Below are 22688 nucleotides of genomic sequence, written 5' to 3'. Positions count from 1 at the left end.
TGACAAAGGCATTTGAGTTTAAATACTTGGGGTCAACTGTCCAAAGTAACGGGGAGTGCAGTAGAGAGGTGAAAAAGAGAGTGCAGGCAGGGTGGAGTGGGTGGAGAAGAGTGTCAGGAGTGGGTGGAGTGGGTGGAGAAGTGTGTCAGGAGTGATTTGCGACAGAAGGGTACCAGCAAGAGTTAAAGGGAAAGTTTACAAGATGGTTGTGAGACCAGCTATGTTATATGGTTTGGAGACAGTGGCACTGACGAAAAGACAGGAGGCGGAGCTGGAGGTGGCAGAGTTGAAGATGCTAAGATTTTCACTGGGAGTAACGAAGAAGGACAGGATTAGGAACGATTATATTAGAGGGACCACTCAGGTTGGACGGTTTGGAGACAAAGCAAGAGAGGCAAGATTGAGATGGCTTGGACATGTGTGGAGGAGAGATGCTGAGTATATTGGGAGAAGGATGCTGAATATGGAGCTGCCAGGGAAGAGGAGAAGAGGAAGGCCAAAGAGGAGGTTTATGGATGTGGTGAGGGAAGACATGCAGGTGGCTGGTGTGACAGAGGAAGACGCAGAAGACAGGAAGAAATGGAAACGGATGATCTGCTGTGGCGACCCCTAACGGGAGCAGCTGAAAGTAGTAGTAGTAGATATAATATATATATAATATTTCAATTTTGGTCAGTACTTAGACAAAGTACTAATTTAGGTTCAACCATCAGTGGAGGGGGTATTAATCTACTGCTTCTGCTCTGTGTCTCCATAGATATCGATGAGTGTGCTACCCAGATGCACTACTGCCAGTCCAACACCAAGTGTGTCAACCTGCCTGGCAGCCATAGGTGTGACTGCCGACCTGGCTTTATAAGGGTGGATGAATACTCCTGCACAGGTACATCTGCACAGAGGCACATGAACATGTTAGCCTGCACACGAAACTGTCATACTGCATACACCCATGCATACTTATGCATAATGTGTGTGCACACATTAATATGGACACACATGTTGTTTCTATGTATATGTGCGCACACACATACACATGCAGAAGCACACCTACATATACTCAAAACACGTACACACAAACATGAACAGGTACACACAAATAAAATCATGAACAAACCTACACAGCCTCACACGTGTATACACACACACACACGTACATGCTATGCACATTCACACACGTGCATGTACATACATACAAACATATATAGAGCCCTATTTTGATGAATCAAAGCACGCAGCATTTCATGGCCGTGGTGAGCGCACTTTTGGTATTTTCATGGCAGAGATGAGAAGCACACCTGCGGCACATATGGGAAAGGGAAGGAATATGCTACCAGCAGGTGTGGTCAGGACTGGTATTGAATGAACCAATCAAATCCCCTCTTTCCCTCCCATTAAAACAAAGCACCCGCTGCGCTGTGAGCGCACTGCTAATTTGGTGATGGAACTGAGAGAGCGTAGTCCTGAGCTTTCCGCACTCATGAAAAGTTTTTCCAAAGAAGAGAGTGATGTCTTTGACCAGAATTGCCAGGAAAATTTGAACCAGGTTTTAGTTAAATAAACTATCATTCAGGAACAACAAGATAGAGTCCACAAATATGGGTTCCCTTGGCAGAAATATTAAGCCTAAAAAGCAAACAAAAAACTTAATTTTGATTTGATTGTGTATAGACCAGTGATCAGCCACCCAATAATAGTGTACAAGTGGTTGGAGACATCAAATTCTGAAATAACAGCATCGGTCCGGCTTGATAAAAAGTGCAATACAGCCCATTTTACAGTGAGGGGGTCCGGGGGCTCTGTTATGCTGTGGGGGGCATTTTTCTGGCATGGTTTGGGTACACTTGTCCCCTTAGAGGGAAGGGTCGACATTTCTACCCTGATGGGAGTGGTCTCTTCCAGGATGATAATGCCCCCATGTGCAGGGCAGTGGTGCCGGCAGCTGTACGCACCATATGTACGGGGATCTGTACACACCGTGCGCTATTAGCCAGTGATGTTAACACCAATCATCGGCCTTCAAATGTATTTGCGTCAAACGACATAAGTGGCAAAAAAAAAAGCGAACAAAAGAATTTAAAAATTGTATGCATGGTGCGTACAGGATTACGGCTGCTGGTACCACTGCTGTAGGGCACGAGGGGCGACTGAAAGGTTTGATGAGGATGAAAATGATGTAAATCATATGCTATGGCCTTCTCAGTCACCAGGAGTCAACCCAGTTGAACACCTATGGGAGATTTTGGACCTTGTGTTAGACGACGCTCTCCACCAGTTTCATCAAAACACCAAATGAGGGAATATCTTTTGGAAGAATAGTGTCCATCGCTCCAGTAGAGTTCAGAGTCTTTTAGAATCTATGACAAGGAACACTGAATCTGTTTTGGAGGCTCATGGTGGACCAACAATCTTGGAAAGTGAGAGGATGCCTGAGGAGTGGAGAAGAAGAATACTGGTTCCGATTTTCAAGAACAAGGGCGATATGCAGAACTGTAACAACTACAGAGGTATAAAGTTCATCAGCCACAGCATGAAGATATGGGAAAGAGTAATAGAAGCTCGGTTAAGAGGAGAGGTGGCGATTAGTGAGCAGCAGTATGGTTTCATGCCATAAAAGAGCACCACAGATGTGATGTTTGCTTTGAGAATGTTGATTGAGAAGTATAGAGAAGGCCAGAAAGAGTTGCAATGTGTCTTTGTAGATTTAGAGAAAGCATACAACAGGGTGCCGAGAGAGGAGGTGTGGTATTGTATGAGAAAGTCGGGAGTTGCAGAGAAGTATGTAGGAGTGGTGCAGGATATGTATGAGTGAAGTGTGACAATGGTGAGGTGTGTGGTTGGAATGACAGATGGGTTCAAGGTGGAGGTGGGATTACATCAAAGATCAGCTGTGAGTCCTTTCTTGTTTGCAATGGTGATGGACAGGTTGGTGGACAAGATCAGGCAAGAGTCTCCATGGATGATGATGTTCGCGGAGCACATTGTGATCTGTAGCGAGAGTAGGATGCAGGTTGAGGAGAGCCTGGAGAGGTGGAGGTATGCACTGGCGAGAAGAGGAATGAAAGTTAGTAGGAGCAAGACGGAATACCTATGCATGAATGAGAGGGAGGAGAGTGCAATGGTCAGGATGCAAGGAGTGGAGGTGACAAAGGCATATGAGTTTAAATACTTGGGGTCAACTCTCCGAAGTAACGGGGAGTGCAGGAGAGAGGTGAAGAAGAGAGTGCAGGCAGGGTGGAGTGGGTGGAGAAGAGTGTCAGGAGTGATTTGCGACAGAAGGGTACCAGCAAGAGTTAAAGGGAAGGTTTACAAGATGGTTGTGAGACCAGCTATGTTATATGGTTTGGAGACAGTAGCACTGATGAAAAGACAGGAGGCGGGGCTGGAGGTGGCAAGTTGAACATGCTAAGATTTTCACTGGGAGTAACGAAGAAGGACAGGATTAGGAATGATTAGAGTGACCGCTCAAGTCAAACGGTTTGGAGACAAAGCAAGAGAGGCAAGATTGAGATTGCTTGGACATGTGTGGAGGAGAGATGCTGGGTATATTGGGAGTAGGATGCTGAATATGGAGCTGCCAGGGAAGAGGAAAAGAAGAAGGCCAAAGAGGAGGTTTATGGATGTGGTGAGGGAAGACATGCAGGTGGCTGGTATGACAGAGGAAGATGCAGAAGACAGGAAGAAATGGAAACAGATGATCCGCTGTGGTGACCCCTAACGGGAGCAGCCGAAAGTAGTAGTAGTAGTTGTGGACCAACACCTTACTAAGACACTTAATTGGGGTTTCCTTTCATTTGTCACCCATCTGTTTATATATCTAACGTAATCCAGATTGTTAGCTATTCATTAAGCTTTTTAGGAAGCTGAAATATTCCTACATGGGGATATTTGAGTCTTTTTTGATGTACCTCTGTTACCTAAAGTGACAAAAATGGCACAGAAATGGGGTGCACCATGCACTGTTGATCTGGTCCAAGCAGGCAGGCGGCAGACAGTGCGAGTCATGGTCATTCTTTACACCAAAATGCGGCGCGCCACTGGATTGACAATGACACACCTCCTACTGCGTCTCTACTCATACTTCAGCATGTGGAGAGTCACCAAAGTACCTTCAAGCACAGCGCATTGAGAAAAAATGAATGCACCTCAAGAAAATACCACTTCGCCAGTGCAAATCCCCATTTCGCACCGTGGGCCAGCACAAAAATATAGAGTGAGTGCAGGGGGTCATCAAATTCCCTAAATGGACTGTCAGTTGAGTTAGGTTGACATCTGGAAGGTGTAGAGAGTGAGAGCTGGTCTGTGAGAGCTGGTTCATTTCCTATAAGTGCTCCTAACAACAGTATCATCTGTACTGGGTACTGTTACCTATAACCTCCTGAGACTGTCTCCAAATGTCTTCTGAAGAAGTGCTGCTGCCACTTCTCCTTGTGTGTAATCTCAAGTGTCAATACATTGTTTTAGGAAATCGATACAATATTGTGAAAGATATTGCAATACTCCAGTGTATCTGTATTTTTCTACACCCGTAGTGTCTACTATAAATTATTTATAGACTGGAATGTGAAAGATGGACCAGTAGATCCAACCCATGAATTGGAGTCAGTTTCAGTGTGTTCTCTCACTGTTAGCCGAAATTTGACATTGGCTGGGATTTTCAAGTTGCCCTCATGTAAGCCTGCAGTTTCTCTTATCTCTTAGTGTGTTATCCATACTATGTTGGCCACCCATCAGATAGTATGATTCGGCTGGTTCCTGCTGCCTGCCTGTCACATGCCTCTTCTGGTGAGCCTGTGATGCTCTCTTATGTCTTTTGTTTAGTCAGATTAGAGGGCAAACAAAACAACATGAAGATTGTTTGCTGAGTACCTTAAACTGTGTCTAGTGTGTTTTCAAATCATCAGAATAATCAACAAATGATGAGCAAAATGATTAGCACTGATTTGAAATGTGTCTTTGAAATGTGTCTTTGTTGCACATATTTTTTCTTGTTGACCTTCGAAGTCTCAGAGTTGAGAGGAAAGCCGTTTGGTAAATTTTTTGTTTAACCAGTAAGTTTCTCTTTGTTTTTGGTTGTTTTTTTTGTTGTTGTTTTTTTTTGCCTTTTTAATCTATTTTGCAACAAGGCAATGCAAATATCTATGCAGTGCAAAATGTCTATGGGCTTTAAAGAGGAGGAGGATTACGTCAAGCAAACCAAAAGGTGATTTTGAAAAAGAACAAGAAAAAAAACCACTCGATTTTATATTTAATTTTAGTCCCACGTCTATGCTTTGCTACTCTTCCCATTTATTTTTCACCTCCTAATACCGTGACACCTGTTTTGACAAAGCGTATCCTATTTATCCAGCAACATAATGTGTATTATCTCGCTGTAGTTATTCAGAACATGTGTTTTGCGGTTCTAGGTTGTTGCTCGCTGTTGCTGCAGAGGTGTGTTTTGTAATTAGCTCCAACCTGGCAGTGGTGCAGGAATGGGTGTCCATGGACAATCAATCCATTTTGCTGCTTGTAAATTGTCCTGGCTGCTGACTCGGGGCCCAAGCCACTAAGCACCAGGGAACATTTTCTACTTCTGCTGGGACAGATAAATCCTCTCTCTCTTTCTCACTCACTCCATCTTATTTTCTTATTGTCTCGCTCAGCTTCTCCTTTTTCCCCTCTTCTTCTTCATCTTTGTATCCATCCTCCGCTTGTTCAGCATTGTCCTTTCTCGCTTCCTTGAGGGGTTTTATCTCAATATGAATATAAAAGAGAATTGTCACCCAAGCCATAGGGTCGGCTCAGCGCCTTCATAATGCTTACACAGTTCCACACCAGTCATCCTATCGTCTATAGTCAATGATTTGCCATCACATCTGTATTGTTGGCCTTCAGTGTGCCTCAGCATTGGTAAGACTTTTTTCAATAATATCATCAATACTTTAAATAGGACACACAAAGGCAGAATAAAAATCACTTTTTTTTTTAAAGAGAAATGTGCAGGGCCTATCATTAATTTGATGTGGAGGGACTAGTTTGAAGGTTTAGTAGCCTTTTAAACCAGAAAATTGGAAGTTGAACCTTGCTTAGGGTCCTGGTGTTGGGGAGCTTCCAAACAAGGTCATTTATCATAATAGGCTTACTCAGATATAAGGATGTGAATTATTGGGTGAAAGCAATGCAAATAAAAATAAACAGTGAAGCAGCAACAGAAATGTAGGTCTCTGGTGCTTTTGATCGACCTTGGAAATAATTTAGCAGACAGCATGCTTACACATACCTTTTCTCATGTTTTTACTTAAACACACACTCGCCTTACTTTATCTTGGGGGCTGTACTGTCAAAATACACTTGTATCATCATTTTAATGTCTTGACCCCAAAGGGATGGATTGTCCCCATTTTCAGCCATGTCCTTCCAAGAACCACAATGCATCATTCTATTCATTGGAACATACTTGCAGTTTCATGCTCACCTATTCTCTCTCTCTCGCTCTCTCCCCCCCCCCCTCTCTCCCTCTCTCTCTGCTTTTCTCCGTATTTTCATTTTATTTCATCTCTCTCTGTCACTCTGTCTATCCTTTCCTTTCTCTCTGTCATTCTCTCTCTGTCGCTCTCTCTCTCTCTCTCTCTCTCTCTCTCTCTCTCTCTCTCTCTCTCTCTCTCTCTCTCTCTCTCTCTCTCTCTCTCTCTCTCTCTCTCTCTCTCTCTCTCTCTCTTTCCCTTTCTCTCTTTCTATCTCCCTGGTGGAGACTGTCCTTTGTGAAGACAGTGCCCTGTAAACAATAGGAGGCTGCAGTAATTGTGGTTCCACTTGATTTCCCCTCTGTGGAGGGTAGAGGCGAGCGGCTCCCAGGAAACAAGGGATGAGGGTTTTGGGGGAAAGAAAGGAGAGTCAGAGGGAGATGCAAGGCTCCGTAACACCAGTGTCAAAAAAGAAAAAGACAGAGCTTCTTTTTCTTTTTTTTTCAGGTCCAGTTCTGTTCAGAATACATTGTGACCTAGAATGACTTCACACACTGCAGAGTCATTTTTAAAAGATCTTTCTCTATGGTGTTTATATAATATACATCTTTTAAGATATCAAAATTGCCCAGTGTCATGACCAACTGATTCTAAGTAAATCATCATTGTTTAACGTTTTGACGACACTTCTGTTTCCCAGTGCTGATATGTATGTGCATAGCGTTCAGCCCCACAATGCAGAGCAGGCAGAAAGCCGGACTGATTTCCCTCATGGTCAGGTATGATGATCCCTGACTCTGTGTGCTGTTGGTGAATAGTTAGCTGCCACTGGTTATCATGAAAACGGTTGGCTACCTCCCACTATACACACACACACTGTATCTGATTATCTGTGGCTTATGTGGGGGACTGTTGTTCTGTGTTAAGCAGACGGAGATAAGACTTGGGGACAGAGATTAGGTTGTCAGAAACAGCCTCTACTGTACTTCACTTTGACCTGGAGATAACTCCCTGCCCCCCGACTGATTTTATCTTCACAGCAGATGTAATGTTTGGGGCATCCTGGTGGCTCGACCAGATGAACGTGTGCCTTGAGCGCTCAGGCCTAATGGCAGTGTCCTTTTTGATTTTTGATTTGGTCCTTCACTGCTTGTCTTCTCCTCTTTATAGCCTCCCTATACTATCTGTCTCTCCACTGTCCCGTGTCGCTCAGTGGTTAGGGCATGTGGTGTTATGGCAGCATATGCCTTGAGCATGGCACTGTGTCCTACGTCCTGTGTGTCCTTGGACTAGAAAAGCACTATAGAAATACAGCCATTCTTTCACTGTCATATGAAAGCAAAGGTTGAAGTTGCCAAAGTCCAGAGACATGAATCCCACGGAGCACTAGACCCATTTCAATGTGGCAGCTAGTATGTGTTACATCTCATCTAGTTCACACTATATCTGGCTGAATGTAGCCCACTTTTGGACCAAGCTGTTTAATTTATTATTACCTAATGAGGTACCGCTCAAACATCTGCCTAATACACAAGTCCATACGTTGTGCCACAATACTTTTAATTGCTTTTGTTCTAGTAGTGATTATTGAATCAAATACTAGGTGAGATTTAGACACTTATTAGACTTTGAAATTTTAACCAAATTTAGCTCAGTTGTGTTTAGTTCTGTGTAGTTCTGTTTAGTGGTCTTTCAGACATTTAGTCAACATAAAATAGTTTAGTGGGATGTTAGGTCAATCAGAGTTTCTTAATTCCTCTTTGGTGTGTGTGTGTGTGTGTGTGTGTGTGTGTGTGTGTGTGTTGAACCTGCACCTGACTGATCTGCACATAGTGGCTCCCTGATAGGCTCCACCCCATCCATCCATTAACTTAACCGCTTATCCTGCTCTCAGGGTCACGGGGATGCTGGAGCATATTCCAGCAGTCATTGGGCAGCAGGTGGGGGAGACGCCCCTGGACAGGCCGCCAGACCATCACAGGGCGGACACACACACACACACACACACACACACACACACACACACACACACACACACACACACACACACACACACACACACATTCATTCCGAGGGACAGTTTAGTACGGCCAATTCACCTGACTTACATGTCTTTGGACTGTGGGAGGAAACCGGAGCCCCCGGAGGAAACCCACGCAGACACAGGGAGAACATGCAAACTCCACACAGAGGACGACCCGGGATGACCCACCAAGGTTGAACTACCCCGGGGCTTGAACCCAGGACCTTCTTGCTGTGAGGCGATCACGCTAACCACTGCACCACTGTGCCACCAGGCTCCACTCCATCACTCTGAATTGTTTTAGACAATTATGAAAAATCAGGGCTTTGATAGGCATTGACAGTAAATAAATGGATATAGAACAGAAATCCAGATTAACTAGTTGGGTTAAAACTGTGAAAACTCCTAATAAGCAATCATAGGCCTGACTAACTGCTTCATTGTGTTGATTAAGAATTAGTTACATCAGCAGAGTCAAGTTATCAAGGCCTCGCTCTATGCACTGCTGTAATTGACATCATTATTCTGTCCACTTGCTACTGTTTTGAGTCAGCACATATCCTTATTGTATTGATTGAATTGATCAGATATAATTGTTTGCTTACGGTTGACGAACTCTTTAAAGGAGACAGGCAGCAGTTAAATCATATTCTACCCCTTTGTTTTCTAATATACGATTCTCTTCCATGCTGCCCTGCTCTCATCCAATCAATAATGTACAATCACTTGGCGTTTTTACTTCACTCATCGAGCCTGCTGTTCATAAACATGCAATATGCTCGGTTGTACGGCTGACCAATAGGGGTCGCAGGAGCTGCCACTAATTTCATGCAACAGTTGGTATGCTTATTCTACAAAATTCTAGTATTGGGAAAGGGGTATTTTTCCCCTACAGATACATTATATGTTTAATGAAATTTTAATCAAATCCAATTCCAATTATACATGTAATGAATGTGGAACCCAGGTGTGACAAGAGTAAAAACCTTGGCAACCCTCCCAGTATACATTAACTTTTCAAAATGGAGGTCGCATGGCCAGGCTGGCTGGGCACACGCCAATTTACTGAGCCCATCAAATACAGTTAAGGACAGAGAGGCATTTAGTTTTTCTCATAGCATCGCTCCCTCATCCATATGTAACTGGCTTTGAAAATCAAGCGTTTATATTTAGCATTGCCATAAAGATTTGATACATGAAGCATTTCCCGCTGCTCATCAGTGGGGTCTTCCGACATCCAAAGTGATGTTTATCCTAACATTACATTGTTTATCTAAAGGACAGTCTGCTCTTCTCATTGCTGCTCTTTTCTTTGATGCATAGCTTTCCCTTTCGCCTGGCTGGATACACAGACAAAAACAAACATTCAGTTTGGATATGTGGTGATTGTTCACTGTCAAAGTCCATTAAAGGAACATGCTTTCATTATTGTAAATTGCCACCTAAGCATCTTCCTCTGTTGCCGGTATCTGTATATTTCAATAGGTTATAAATGAGTGCCTTGCAGTTTCTGCACACAGACTGAATATTAATTATGTAGTCATGTCAGGACCGCCTATGGGGGGGAAGGGCTTTCTGGGGCCCAGCCGCTAGGGGGAGCCCATGGAGGCCAGCAATAATAATGTTCATCCTAAATATAAGCAATGATAATGACAATATTTACCATTGAGTGTGAACTGGCTAAACAGATGGACTTAAAAGATGTTATAAAGGACATTGAATCCAGTAAGACAATGAAGATGGCTGTATAAGAGGATGTACACACACACTGTATAAGAAAATAAGATGAAGCCGTCAAGTGAGAAATTGCATTTCCTACTAAGAAATGTGTGGTGCAAGTGCAGCAGACCTTTGTTGACCTTGGTGTGTGGAAGTGTGTCAGACTTCTATTATGGTGTGTGTATGTGTGTGGCCCCCGTTATTGAGTAAGTCTCTCTCAGTTTTCATTGTATATGTTTAATAAGAGAGTGAGCATGGGCATGTGTTGATATGAGTAAAGCAGATGGGGGGGGTCACTGGTCCTTTTCAGGGGCCCAGCCATTTCTGTGTGCGGGCCTGATTCAGGTACAAGCAGATTGAACGCTAATGCTCCTGCCAAGTGATTGTATTTCATGGTGTTAATACTTGGACATTTTTGCAATTTACTGAATATGTCTCCTGTTCAATAAAAGAGACATTGTACCACAGAATCAGCTGTTAGGAGACTGTAATTGAAATGAGGGTCATTGTGAACCTGCCTCCAGAGCTCTGGTTTTCTTATCACAATCAACATTACAATCTGTTTATATTCGTTGGTTAACTTTTCACATTGCCAGGGATTTCTATTGGTGAGTTGCTCACTGTGATACTTAGACAAACCACAAAAATTTGAAGCGATAGAAAATATTATGTAAATGCATGTATGGGTGTGTAGCTTGTAATATAGTAATAGCCTGTAAGGAAATCACAGAAAATTGAATCAGTTCATCTGGACACGTTTATTGAGAGAAATGTTTCATCACTCATCTAAGTGACCTCTTCAGTCTAAACTGACTGCAGGTATCCCCACCCTTACAACAATACAGTGGCATCGTCTTCTTTCGGCTTGTTCCCTGTTTCTCAGGGGTTGCCACAGCAGATTTTATAGTTTCCATTGGTACGCTGTGAGGGCATAGCACCAATGGCAGCCATTGTTAACCTGGGCCTCAACCGATCCGGTATGGTTTTGTCTGTGCGCATACTGATTAGGCATAATTTTACATCGGCTGTCCGTCCTGACGCAGCCACTAACCCTATGGACAGGGGCACAAGTAAATTGCTGGATGCCATCCCAGCATTCATGGACTAGCACCCATGCCTGTCGCAAAATATAAACAATACAGTGGCATAACGACCAAAAGCAATGATCAGTTTCATATACAAATATGAGCATGACCATTAACTAGAGTTTCAATGGCCATATGTACTATTCACAGAGGATTTGGGAATGGTTGCAGTCACAGCATTGTAAGATGGCGACATATATAATCTTAGCCGGTTCAGGGATGGTCATTCCCTCTTCACATAGATGGCGTAAGAAAAGTTTCAGCCATGTTTGACCATATTTATTAGAAAGTTGTGAGGGTTTGTATTGCTGTTCTACTGTCAGACAGTTATTTCCACCTCCATCATCAAAACATCAAATGAAGGAGCACAGAAAGGTGACTCAGTTCATCTGGACACAATGTTCAGGGACACAGTGAGGGAATATCTTTTGGAAGTATGGTGTCCATCCCTCCAGTAGACTTCAGAGACTTGTAGAATCTATGACAAGGAGCATTGAAGCTGTTCTGGAGGCTCGTAGTGGACCAATTTATGTTGGCGTTTCCTTTAATCTGTCCCCCGTCTGTACCTTAGTTTTATGAGCTGTTTATTTTCACTCTCTCACATGAATTCTCACTTTATATCATCATCTTTTTAACTGTGTTGTTACCATTGAGTGGTCCTTAAAAGTAATAAAAAATTGAGAAGTAATGTAAATTAAAAAGTTGAAAGTAATTCAACAAGTAAGAGGTGTATAAGTAAAAAAAATTATAGAAAAGGTAATAGCAATAATGACACAGGTCTGCAGTAAGAAAAGAGATACACCTTATATATGTAGGCATTATTTCAGGAATCAGGAACACTTTATTTTTCAGGAACACGCTGTCATTTCACCTCATGTACTTGCGCACATGAAGTGAAATGAAATGCCGTTTCCCTCAGCCCACAGCAGAGCAACATACAGACAAAAACACATTCAAGAACCACAAGAGCACAAATATTCAAACTAACACATATACACTCACCGGCCACTTTATTAGGCACACCTGTCCAACTGCTCGTTAACGCAAATTTCTAATCAGCCAATCACATGGCAGCAACTCAATGCATTTAGGCATGTAGACATGGTCAAGACGATCTGCTGCAGTTCAAACCGAGCATCAGAATGGGGAAGAAAGGTGATTTAAGTGACTTTGAACGTGGCATGGTTGTTGGTGCCAGACGGGCTGGTCTGAGTATTTCAGAAACTGCTGATCTACTGGGATTTTCACGCACAACCATCTCTAGGGTTTACAGAGAATGGTCCGAAAAAGAGAAAATATCCGGTGAGCAGCAATTCTGTGGGCGAAAATGCCTTGTTGATGCCAGAGGTCAGAGGAGAATGGCCAGACTGGTTCGAGCTGATAGAAAGGCAACAGTAACTCAAATAACAACTCATTACAACCGAGGTATGCAGAAGAGCATCTCTGAACGCACAACACGTCGAACCTTGAGGCAGATGGGCTACAGCAGCAGAAGACCACACCGGGTGCCACTCCTGTCAGCTAAGAACAGGAAACTGAGGCTACAATTTGCACAGGCTCACCAAAATTGGACAATAGAAGATTGGAAAAACGTTGCCTGGTCTGATGAGTCTCAATTTCTGCTGCGACATTCAGATGGTAGGGTCAGAATTTGGCGTCAACAACATGAAAGCATGGATCCATCCTGCCTTGTATCAACGGTTCAGGCTGGTGGTGGTGGTGTAATGTTGTGGGGGATATTTTCTTGGCACACTTTGGGCCCCTTAGTACCAATTGAGCGTCGTGTCAACGCCACAGCCTACCTGAGTATTGTTGCTGACCATGTCCATCCCTTTATGACCACAGTGTTCCCATCTTCTGATGGCTACTTCCAGCAGGATAACGCGCCACGTCATAAAGCTCGAATCATCTCAGACTGGTTTCTTGAACATGACAATGAGTTCACTGTACTGAAATGGCCTCCACAGTCACCAGATCTCAATCCAATAGAGCACCTTTGGGATGTGGTGGACCGGGAGATTCGCATCATGGATGTGCAGCCGACAAATCTGCAGCAACTGCGTGATGCTATCATGTCAATATGGACCAAACTCTCTGAGGAATGTTTCCAGTACCTTGTTGAATCTATGCCACGAAGGATTAAGGCAGTTCTGAAGGCAAAAGGGGGTCCAACCCGGTACTAGCAAGGTGTACCTAATAAAGTGGCCAGTGAGTGTATATCCAAACCAAAAAAAAAATCACTGTCCAAGGGAAACAAATACCAGCCAGAATGACTGTTGGAACCGCCGGTCTGCACGGGCTAGTAGTCAGCCTAGCCTGCCCTGATTACATGTCCTGTTAGACCGTGTCTCCTCCTCGGGCGCAGCTCCAGGCAGGGGTCATGCTCCCTGTGGCAACCAGACGAAGCAGACCAAGCCCTCCCAGCTGATCCAGCGCCATCTCTCCCAGCCAGACACCCTTGATATACCTCCCCACACTCCACACGACGACATCAAAAACACCAGTCAATGCCAGGTGAGGCCACCGCCAGACCGCTCTCAGTGTTATCGAAACTGCCGGTCTGCATGGGCTAGCAGTCAGCTTAGCTTGCTCCACGTCCCGTCAGACTCCCCTCAGTGTCACCTCCTCGGGTGCAGCTCTGGGCAAAGCCACAGTTCCTGGGCCCACAGCACAGCAGACCAAGCTTTCACAGCCAATCCAGCACCAGCTCTCTCAGCCAACAAATGAAGACAAAAATTTAGATACAGATGTGGATAAGACACTGCACTGATGGCACTGGGTGAGGCCACCGCAAATGTGAATTTGCGCCGCCATCTTCCCACACTGGTACTGAGTGAGGCCGCTGCGAACATGAATTCGCGCTGCAATCTTTCCACATGGTGTGGGAAAGAAAAAGGTATTTAAAGTGGAACAGGGGACTTTTTAGTTTTAACATATGATTAAATTCATTTTGGTCACATAGTGTGATGCTATCGGAAAATAACACAGTTGTCATTCAGATCAGTTCCCTGGAAGCATTGTTTTCACTATGCATTTTGTCTGCCACTTCAAAATCTCCCAGGAAATATAGGGATTGCTTTATGGCAGTGTTTCCCAACCCAGTCCTCAAGGACCCCCTATCCTGCAGATTTTTTTTGCAACCCTGAATAGGTACCTGTTTGTAGTTATTCAACCAATCAGCAATAAATTATGTCAGATGTTGCACACCTTGCATAATTAAGTGCTATGAGATGATTGGTTGAGTAGTAGGGCTACCCTATGTAGGGTTACAGTGAAAATCTGCAGGATAGGGGGTCCTTGATGACTGGGTTGGGAAACACTGCTTTATGGCATTTATTGCCTGTTTCCAAATAAATAAGTATCAAATAAATTAATAAATATGTATCAAAGTATAGCCATTTTATTTTATCTCGTCTGTGACTATACACAACTCAGTTGTCTTTGTGACAGTGGCTTAGAAGATGTTGCTGAAATCCAAACAGTTATCTGATGCCTTGACAAGTTTACAAAAAATTAGTGAAACTCTATTTATGTATGAGGAAATACGACAAATTCACAACAGCACGAGGATATGAAATTGTGACTCGTTACAATGCAGTACTTGCCCCACAGCATAAGTATTAAAAATATTATCTCAGGGAAATTGGAAATTTGCTCCAACTAATCTCACGGAAATCCATGTCCTTCAAGCTAAATGCTATGTCTGCATTTATCAATCCATCTCTCTTCATGCGACACAGAGCAAATCTCTGCTGAGCGCCCATCATGGTGAGCAGCAAGGCTGAAACAGACAGCCAGTGCAATGACTCTGCATGTACATAAAACCCTCCAAAAAATACTGCCATGCAATGTTCTTTTTATTGGACTGTCACTGACCATTAAATTTCACATTATCGCCATGTTCTGCTTGATCTTCACAAGAAAGTCTACAGTTGGGGCTTTAGAGAGAGGGGCACTCTTAAGACATTTATTATGTAAAGTAAAAGTGAATCATGAAGTGTTGGCTTTACTCGCTAATATGGAGTTACTCCATCTGTTTTGTTAAGTTTTGGCACACTAAGTAAAAAGCCTTGAGATTGAAATAACATACAAAATAGTGTTTTTTGTATATCTAATCATTTTTAGTTTAGTTAAGTTCAATGTAGTTGCACACTGATAAAGGACAAATGTAAAGTGAATTATAAAACTAGTAACATGTCTGGGTAGCATAGCTGTCTATTCCGTTGCCTACCAACATGGGGATTGCCGGTTTGAATCCCCATATTACCTCCAGCTTACAGACACCCGACTGTGTCTGTAGGGACACGCTTCTCTGTAGGGCTGTGTCTGCAGGTGGGAAGCCGGATGTGGGTATGTGTCCTGGTCACTGCACTAGCACCTCCTCTGGTTGGTCAGGGTGCCTGTTTGGGGGGGGGGGGGGACTGGGGAGAATAGCGTGATCCTCCCATGTGCTACGTCCCCCTGATGAAACTCCTCACTGTCAGGTAAAAAGAAGCAGCTGGCGACGCCACATGTATCAGAGGAGGCATGTGGTAGTCTGCAGCCCTCCCTGGATCAGCAGAGGAGGTGGAGCAGTGACTAGGACGGCTCAGGAGAGTGGGGTAATTGGCCGGATGCAATTGGGGAGAAAAAAAAACGAAAAAAAAACTAGTAACACATAATGATTAAAAATGACAGTTTCCCTGTTAAGTTACAAAACGGGACAAACAAGCAAAGATAATGAAAGATGGAAAACATTATTATACGAGTAACTGTAAGTAAATTTGCCACCTTTTACATATTTCCCAAGCGACACACATACATAAAATTCATGAAAATTCATAATGGGAGATGTATTTAACACTTCATACACTGTATTTAAATTTAAAGCATTTGGCTTTCATATTGATTTGGAGTAACCTGGAATTAGTTTAACTATGCTGTTGTCTCGTAGGAAGGATATCGCGGTTTCAATCCCAGCCCGTATGTGTGGAGTTTGCATATTGTCTCCATGTTCACGAGGGTTTCCTGGGGGGTCCCGGTTTTCTCCCCACAACCCAAAGATTTGCATGTTATGTCAACGGGAGACTCTAAATTGCTCACTATTGGTTAAGAATTGGATTTTGAAGGGCCAGTTCGAATCCCCGTGTTACCTCTGGCTTGGTCAGGCATCTCTACAGTCACAATTGGCCGTGTCTGCGGGTGGGAAGCTGGATGTGGGTATGTGTCCTGGTTGTTGCACTAGCGCCTCCTCTGGTCGGTTGGGGTGCCTGTTCAGGGGGAAGGGGGAACTGCGGGGAATAGCGTGATCCTCTCGCGCGCTACATCCCTCTGACGAAACTCCTTACTGTCGGGTGAAAGGAAGCGGCTGGCGACTCCACATGTATCAGAGGAAGCATGTGGTAGTCTACAGCCCTCCCCAAATTGGCACGGGGTGGAGCAGCGACCAGGATGACTCAGAAGAGTGGGATAATTGGCCAAGTATAATTGGGGAGAAAAAGGGGGGGGGTGGTTAAAAAGAATTGGATTTTGACTCTAGGATGTCTCCCTGCCTTCAGCCCAGTGCTGGGATAGACTTTGACCCCCTGTGTCTCTATATTAGATTAAGTGTGCATGGAAAGTATATATAAATGAAATGAAAAAGGTCAAAGCCACAGACACAGATCCAACACATGTTCTGTATGTACTGTATCATAACAATGTTACAGATAAAGAAACAATAGTCAAATGGCAAAAGAGTAAGAACAAGAACAGGTATGAGTAAGTGAGAATAGTAGGAGGTTGGGGATATGATTCAGGGGCAAAGGATTATAGGGTAGAGGGGAACAAACAGTGTACTTTGAATAGCTGAGTTTTCCCTTCACATGGGAAGACAAGTTACTCTTCCTTCCTGGTGACTCTGAGGGCCATTCAAGGCCAAGTGAAGCAACGGCCAGCTCACCATAGGAAAGAAGAACCACAGCATCCATTAGTAGAAGAATTCAAGGCACACACCAAGAGTTTCGGGCTCAACTATCTCCTTAATGAGACTTTGTCTGCGAGTACCAGGGTTTGAGATTTACTCAAGTAGCTGTACAAAGACAGAGGAGACAACACTGGAGAAGGGTGACTGGAATATAAGAAGATTGCAGGTAGACAAGGCTAGCTACAGCATTCTGTATGAGGCTGAGGAGGTGGAGAGAGATTGCTGCTGTAGGAGTGCAGATTAAAAAGCTGACTGAAATGTAGACAAGGAGCTGGTCAGGGCCCCTGGTGAAGCCCATGGTAACCGAGCAAATCTCCAGCTTGTTAGCTGTCTCAACTCAAAATCTGCTGGCCACATGTCAGTAACTTGTTAAAAAAAAAAAAGTAACTATGTAGTACATGCAGTAAGAGTCACTGTTGTGTTAACATTGCTGATTGATGTGAGACATAAGCAGGAATCAGATCAGTAAAAAATGCTCGTGAACAGACCAAATTAGAAATAACCATTATACTCAGATAATGATAATGAGCATTCAAGTGTGCTGTGTCTTGATACATTTTTGTGCCCCCACTGGCATAGGATTAAATCACGGCAGGAACTTTTTCAGTCTTCCTCCAAGTCCCCCTTTCAGCTCTCCCACTGAATGAATAAACAAATATCCTAAGGAGTGTTTGCCCATTTAAAAAAAAAAGAAAGAAGAAATAGAAAAAAAGACTATTAATTATATCTTTATTTGATTTGGCTTGCTACATACGTATGTTGATGATGTCAGCATTTCTCCTTTTCTTTGAAGCATAAATTGATGACCTAAGTCCAATCCAGTCCAAAAAAAAAAAAGTTCTAGCCCATATGTTATATGAAAATGAAGAAAGGCAATTGGGCCAATAGAAGTGCTGAGCTCATTCATCAAAATATTTAGCCTTAATTGTAATCTTAGATCTCCCTTGACATCTTGCCCTATTTCTGGTGAAGATAAGTCTGTGTTAAGATGAAATACCCAGTGGTCATTATTGAAGATATTTCTGAAAAAAGTTCCATTATACCAGTTATGATACTAGTTTCTTTGTAGAGCAATTTCTAATAACCACCTCTATTTATACATTAAATTGCTTCTTTTCAAGTCGTCGATGTTCAATTTACCATTTGCACAGGCAATCTGCTTATTCAGATAGAATAAGAGCACATTTATTAGAGTCCATTAATTAGATCACTGCTTCTTTTATCTGTGCTTCTGAATGCTGTGTAACTGAAAAACTGAACTCAATCTAAACTATTTCCAAATGTATGATTACTGAATTTACCAGCAGAATGAAGCAGATGATAAAGGATAAACTCATCAAATGTTTTGATAACATTCAATTTACTTGTCTAATCTTTTTTTCCAAGCAGTGGATTTAGTCATCATTTCTGTAATGCTAAATTGGCCTGAAGCCTCTGAATGTCCGTTGACCATGGAATGAAGTCGGTATACCAGATCTTTATTGTGTATCAGCAGCAGCACAAAAAAATTACACTGAGTTCATAGTGTAATTACACTGAGTTACACCTATCTAGATGTGTGTTGTTTCTCCTTTGGCCTAATTCACTAATTTGCCTGGGCATGGATTCTGTAAGTTGCTTGATGTATTGTGCAAGAATGTTGTACCAAGCAGAAATGACTGCATTGCATATTTACTGTATATTGGACGGCTGCACAGTCTTGCTATAAACAGTCCTTTCCACCTCATTGCAAAGATGCTTGATAGGGTTGAAATCTTGGGACTGTGTAGGACACTGAAGTAATGAAAACTCACTGTCATGTCCCTGGAACCACTTGGTGACGATACGTGCCTTATGACATGGTGCATTATCATGCTGGAAGTGTCCATAAACAGTAAATATGAAGGGATAAGCGGTGCATTCTGAAATTACGTTTTGGACACTATATTGAATTTGGAAGTGATTTGCTTGGTTGTGGACTATCTGTTCACTTGTACAATTATCACCATTGTCCTTTGACCCTTCTGATCCACAAGCTGTTTTTGTCCACAGGATAACTGATCACAGGCAGTTTTTTTTACAGTTTTTTTTTTTTACTACACATGGGATAACAGGATGAGAGGCTTGTCATACTTGTGGCAAGGACATCTAAATTAACATTCTCAAACTGTTGCTGATGTCTCCCCAGCAAAGATCCCTGCCCTTCCAAGACGGCATTGATCTTTATCATCAGTACTAATCTAAGAGATCTTAAATGTCAAACCTCTTATGAAAAACATGCATCGTTTGACTTAACTAGTTCATTGATGGTATGCAGAGGTTTTTTTTTTTATGGATTTTGTGTTTGTTTTCATGAGTCAAATATTTGATTTTGTGCTTTGGAAACTTTTCTCAGTTTCCTCCTCATGATGTGTCCTTGCTAGCCTGACATCGCCAGACCAATTTGCAAATGCAAATTAGTATGGAACCTCTCAGTTCATTTTCGATTTCCAAGGGGCGTTGTCAATGAGCGCAGACCAAAATACCTCTAGACGCAATTGGATCGACCTACAACCAATCAGAGTAATGAAATGTGTGATCTAGCACTGAGCCTGTCAGAAGTATGGCAGAAATGTATTTCTTATCAACAAATGCTTTAAGTGCAGTTTTTTTTTCTTTTAGAGAAAATATACCGTCCAGTTTGTTTATTAGTCTCGATAGCGGATTCAACAGACCATTCCAAATCAACAGCAGCCAATTTGCTTGTTTATGAAAATGCCTCAACAGCGCTCCTCTGTACAGTCATCGTATCAAATCCACTCCATATTGGATAAATGGTTGTGATTGGCCTGACCCGGATCAGGTCGGCTGGAAATCTGTCTGAACGGGAGGTGGACCAGACGCATCTGTCAAAGCAAAGAGCCTGTCATCAGAAGTATGGCAAACACATATTTGTTATCAAAAAATGCTTTAAGTGCAGTTTTTTGTTCTTCTTTTAGAGAACATATACAATCCAGTTTGTTTATTACTGCCTCGGTAGCAGCTTCAACAGACCATTCCAAATCAACGGCAGCCATCTTGCTTGTTTATGAAAATGCCTTGACGGCGCTCCACTGGACAGGCATCTTATCAAACCCATTCCATAATGGATAAATGGTTGTGATTGGCCTGACCTGGATCAGGTCAGCTGGAAATCTGTCTGAACGGGTGGAGGATCAGATGCATCTGCCAAAGCAAATAAAACATGAGTTCGCAGATTCATTTGGTTCTCAGGCTATGTCCTTGCCTCCCTTGGCATGATGGTGCAGTGGTTAGTGATATCGCCTCACAGTAAGAAGGTCGTGGGTTCAAACCCCGTTGTTGTCCAACCTTGGGGGTCACCCCAGGTCGTCCTCTGTGTGGAGTTTTCATGTTCTCCCCGTGTCTGCAATGGGTTTTCTCCAGGTGCTCCGGTTTCCCCCACCATCCAAAAACGACATGCATGTTAGGATTAATACTCCTGTCTGTACCCCTGACCAAGGCATGGCAAGACAAACTGGAGTTGGTCCCCACGGGCTGCACGGTGGCTGCCCACTGCTCCTAGCTACACAGGCTAGGATGGGTTAAATGCAGAGTGTAATTTTCCCACGGGGATCAATGAAGTACCTCAAAATCAAAAAATCAAAATCCCTAAGCCTTTGATTCAGTAATGTTTGCTTTTTTAGCTGAAAGGTTTATTATTGGTGATCACTTTTCTTGTGTTTTTTGGAATCAATATAACAAAACAAATCAAAACTAACAAACACCAGCAAGAATCACAGGTCACTGCAAGTCATGTTATTTATGAAACAATTCTGTTGACGACATAAACAAATGTTCCTGATCTTTTTTTAAGTATATATTTTTGTTTTTATTTTTGTTTTATTTTTTTTCCTCCCCTTTTTCTTCCCAATTGAATTTGGCCAATTACCCCACTCTTCCGAGTCATCCTGGTCTCTGCTCCACCCCCTCTGCCGATCCAGGGAGGCCTCCTCCGATACATGTGGAGTTGCCAGCCGCTTCTTTTCACCAGGGGGATGTAGCGTGTAGAAGGATCACACTATTCCCCCTAGTTCCCCCTCCCCCCCGAACAGGCACCCCAGCTGACCAGAGGAGGCGCTAGTGCAGCGACCAAGACACATACCCACATCCAGCTTCCCACCCACAGACACAGCCAATTGTGTCTGTAGAGACTCCCGACCAAGCCGGAGGCAACACAGGAATTCGAACCGGGATCCCTGTGTTGGTAGGCAACGGAATAGATCGCCACGCCACCCGGATGCCCCCTTTAATTATATTTTTAAACAACCAACAACATAATGCACAATGACAAACAAAACATAATAACGCACATAAGGGTAAAAAAAAAAATCCTTTCGCTAAGATCAAAGCAAAACTATGACAAAATCAAAATAGTTTAACCTATAATTCTGGGCCGTTGAGGCAGTGGTCACAGCCATCTCTTCCCTTCATGGTATAACCTGTGAACAGGGTTGTTCATTCATTCATTCATCATCAGCTGCTTCCCCAGGGTCGGGTCGTGGTGGCAGCAAGCTAAGCAGGGCACTCCAGACGTCCCTCTTCCCAGCAACACCCTCCAGCTCCTTCTGGGTGATCCCAAGGCGTTCCCAGGCCAGATTGGACATGTAGTCTGTCCAGTGAGTTCTGGGTCTATCCCGGGGTCTCCTTCCACTTGGCTGTGCCTCCAAAGGAAGGCGCCCCAGGAGGTATCCTAATCAGATGCCCGAACCACCTCAACTGGCTCCTTTCGACGTGAAGGAGCAGCGGCTCTACTCCAAGCTCCCTCCGGATGTCCGAGCTCCTCACCCTATCGCTAAGACTGAACCCAGACACCCTACGGAGGAAACCCAGTTCAGCCGCTTGTATCTGTGATCTCACCCTTTCGGTCACTACCCAAAGCTCATGACTATAGGTGAGGGTTGGAATTAAGATTGAGTGGTACATTGAGAGCTTTGCCTTCCGGCTCAGCTCCCTCTTCACCACAACGGTCCGGTACAATGTCCGCATTATTGCTGATGCTGCACCAATCCACCTGTCAATCTCTCGCTCCGTCCTACCCTCACTCGTGAACACTGTTCACGAGCAGGGTTGTGTTGTAATGAAATGAAAGTAACGGTGTTACATATTCAAGTGTATGTTTTGAAGCAGCATTTTTAAGATTACAGTTTCTTAATAAAGTTTGAGGAGAATACCTTTAGAATAATTGAATCCTAATCACCATTGGCATTGCGATTGGGACCACGTGTTCACGTTTTCATTGCCAGGCAAGTGTGAGCTCATGCAAACATTTAAAACTGGATAGAAGGAAATTATCTTTTAAAGATTATTCTGAATCTCAGCCATGATGAAACACATATTTACAAACAACATATTTGCTACAAACAATTCAGTTTATGTGTCACAGTTCACATAGTATGTTCGTGCATGCCTGTGTGTGCCTGTGCATGTGGTGTGTGTGTAAATTTGCGTTTTCTGTT

General features: G+C 43.3%; 1 protein-coding gene across 1 annotated transcript in view; it reads left to right on the top strand.

Annotated features, from left to right (window-relative positions):
- LOC130111478 (protein kinase C-binding protein NELL1-like) overlaps nt 1-22688 on the top strand; it is a 429520-nt gene that overhangs the window by 292528 nt on the left and 114304 nt on the right. Inside the window, exon 13 of the mRNA XM_056278686.1 lies at nt 758-883. Within this exon, the coding sequence (XP_056134661.1) occupies nt 758-883 (126 nt within the window). The remainder of the gene's footprint in view (nt 1-757; nt 884-22688) is intronic.

Source organism: Lampris incognitus, chromosome 4 (genome assembly GCF_029633865.1).
Source record: "Lampris incognitus isolate fLamInc1 chromosome 4, fLamInc1.hap2, whole genome shotgun sequence".
Classification (NCBI taxonomy): domain Eukaryota; kingdom Metazoa; phylum Chordata; class Actinopteri; order Lampriformes; family Lampridae; genus Lampris; species Lampris incognitus.
Note: the sequence above shows the minus strand (reverse complement) of the source record. Positions and strands in the feature narration are given on the sequence as shown.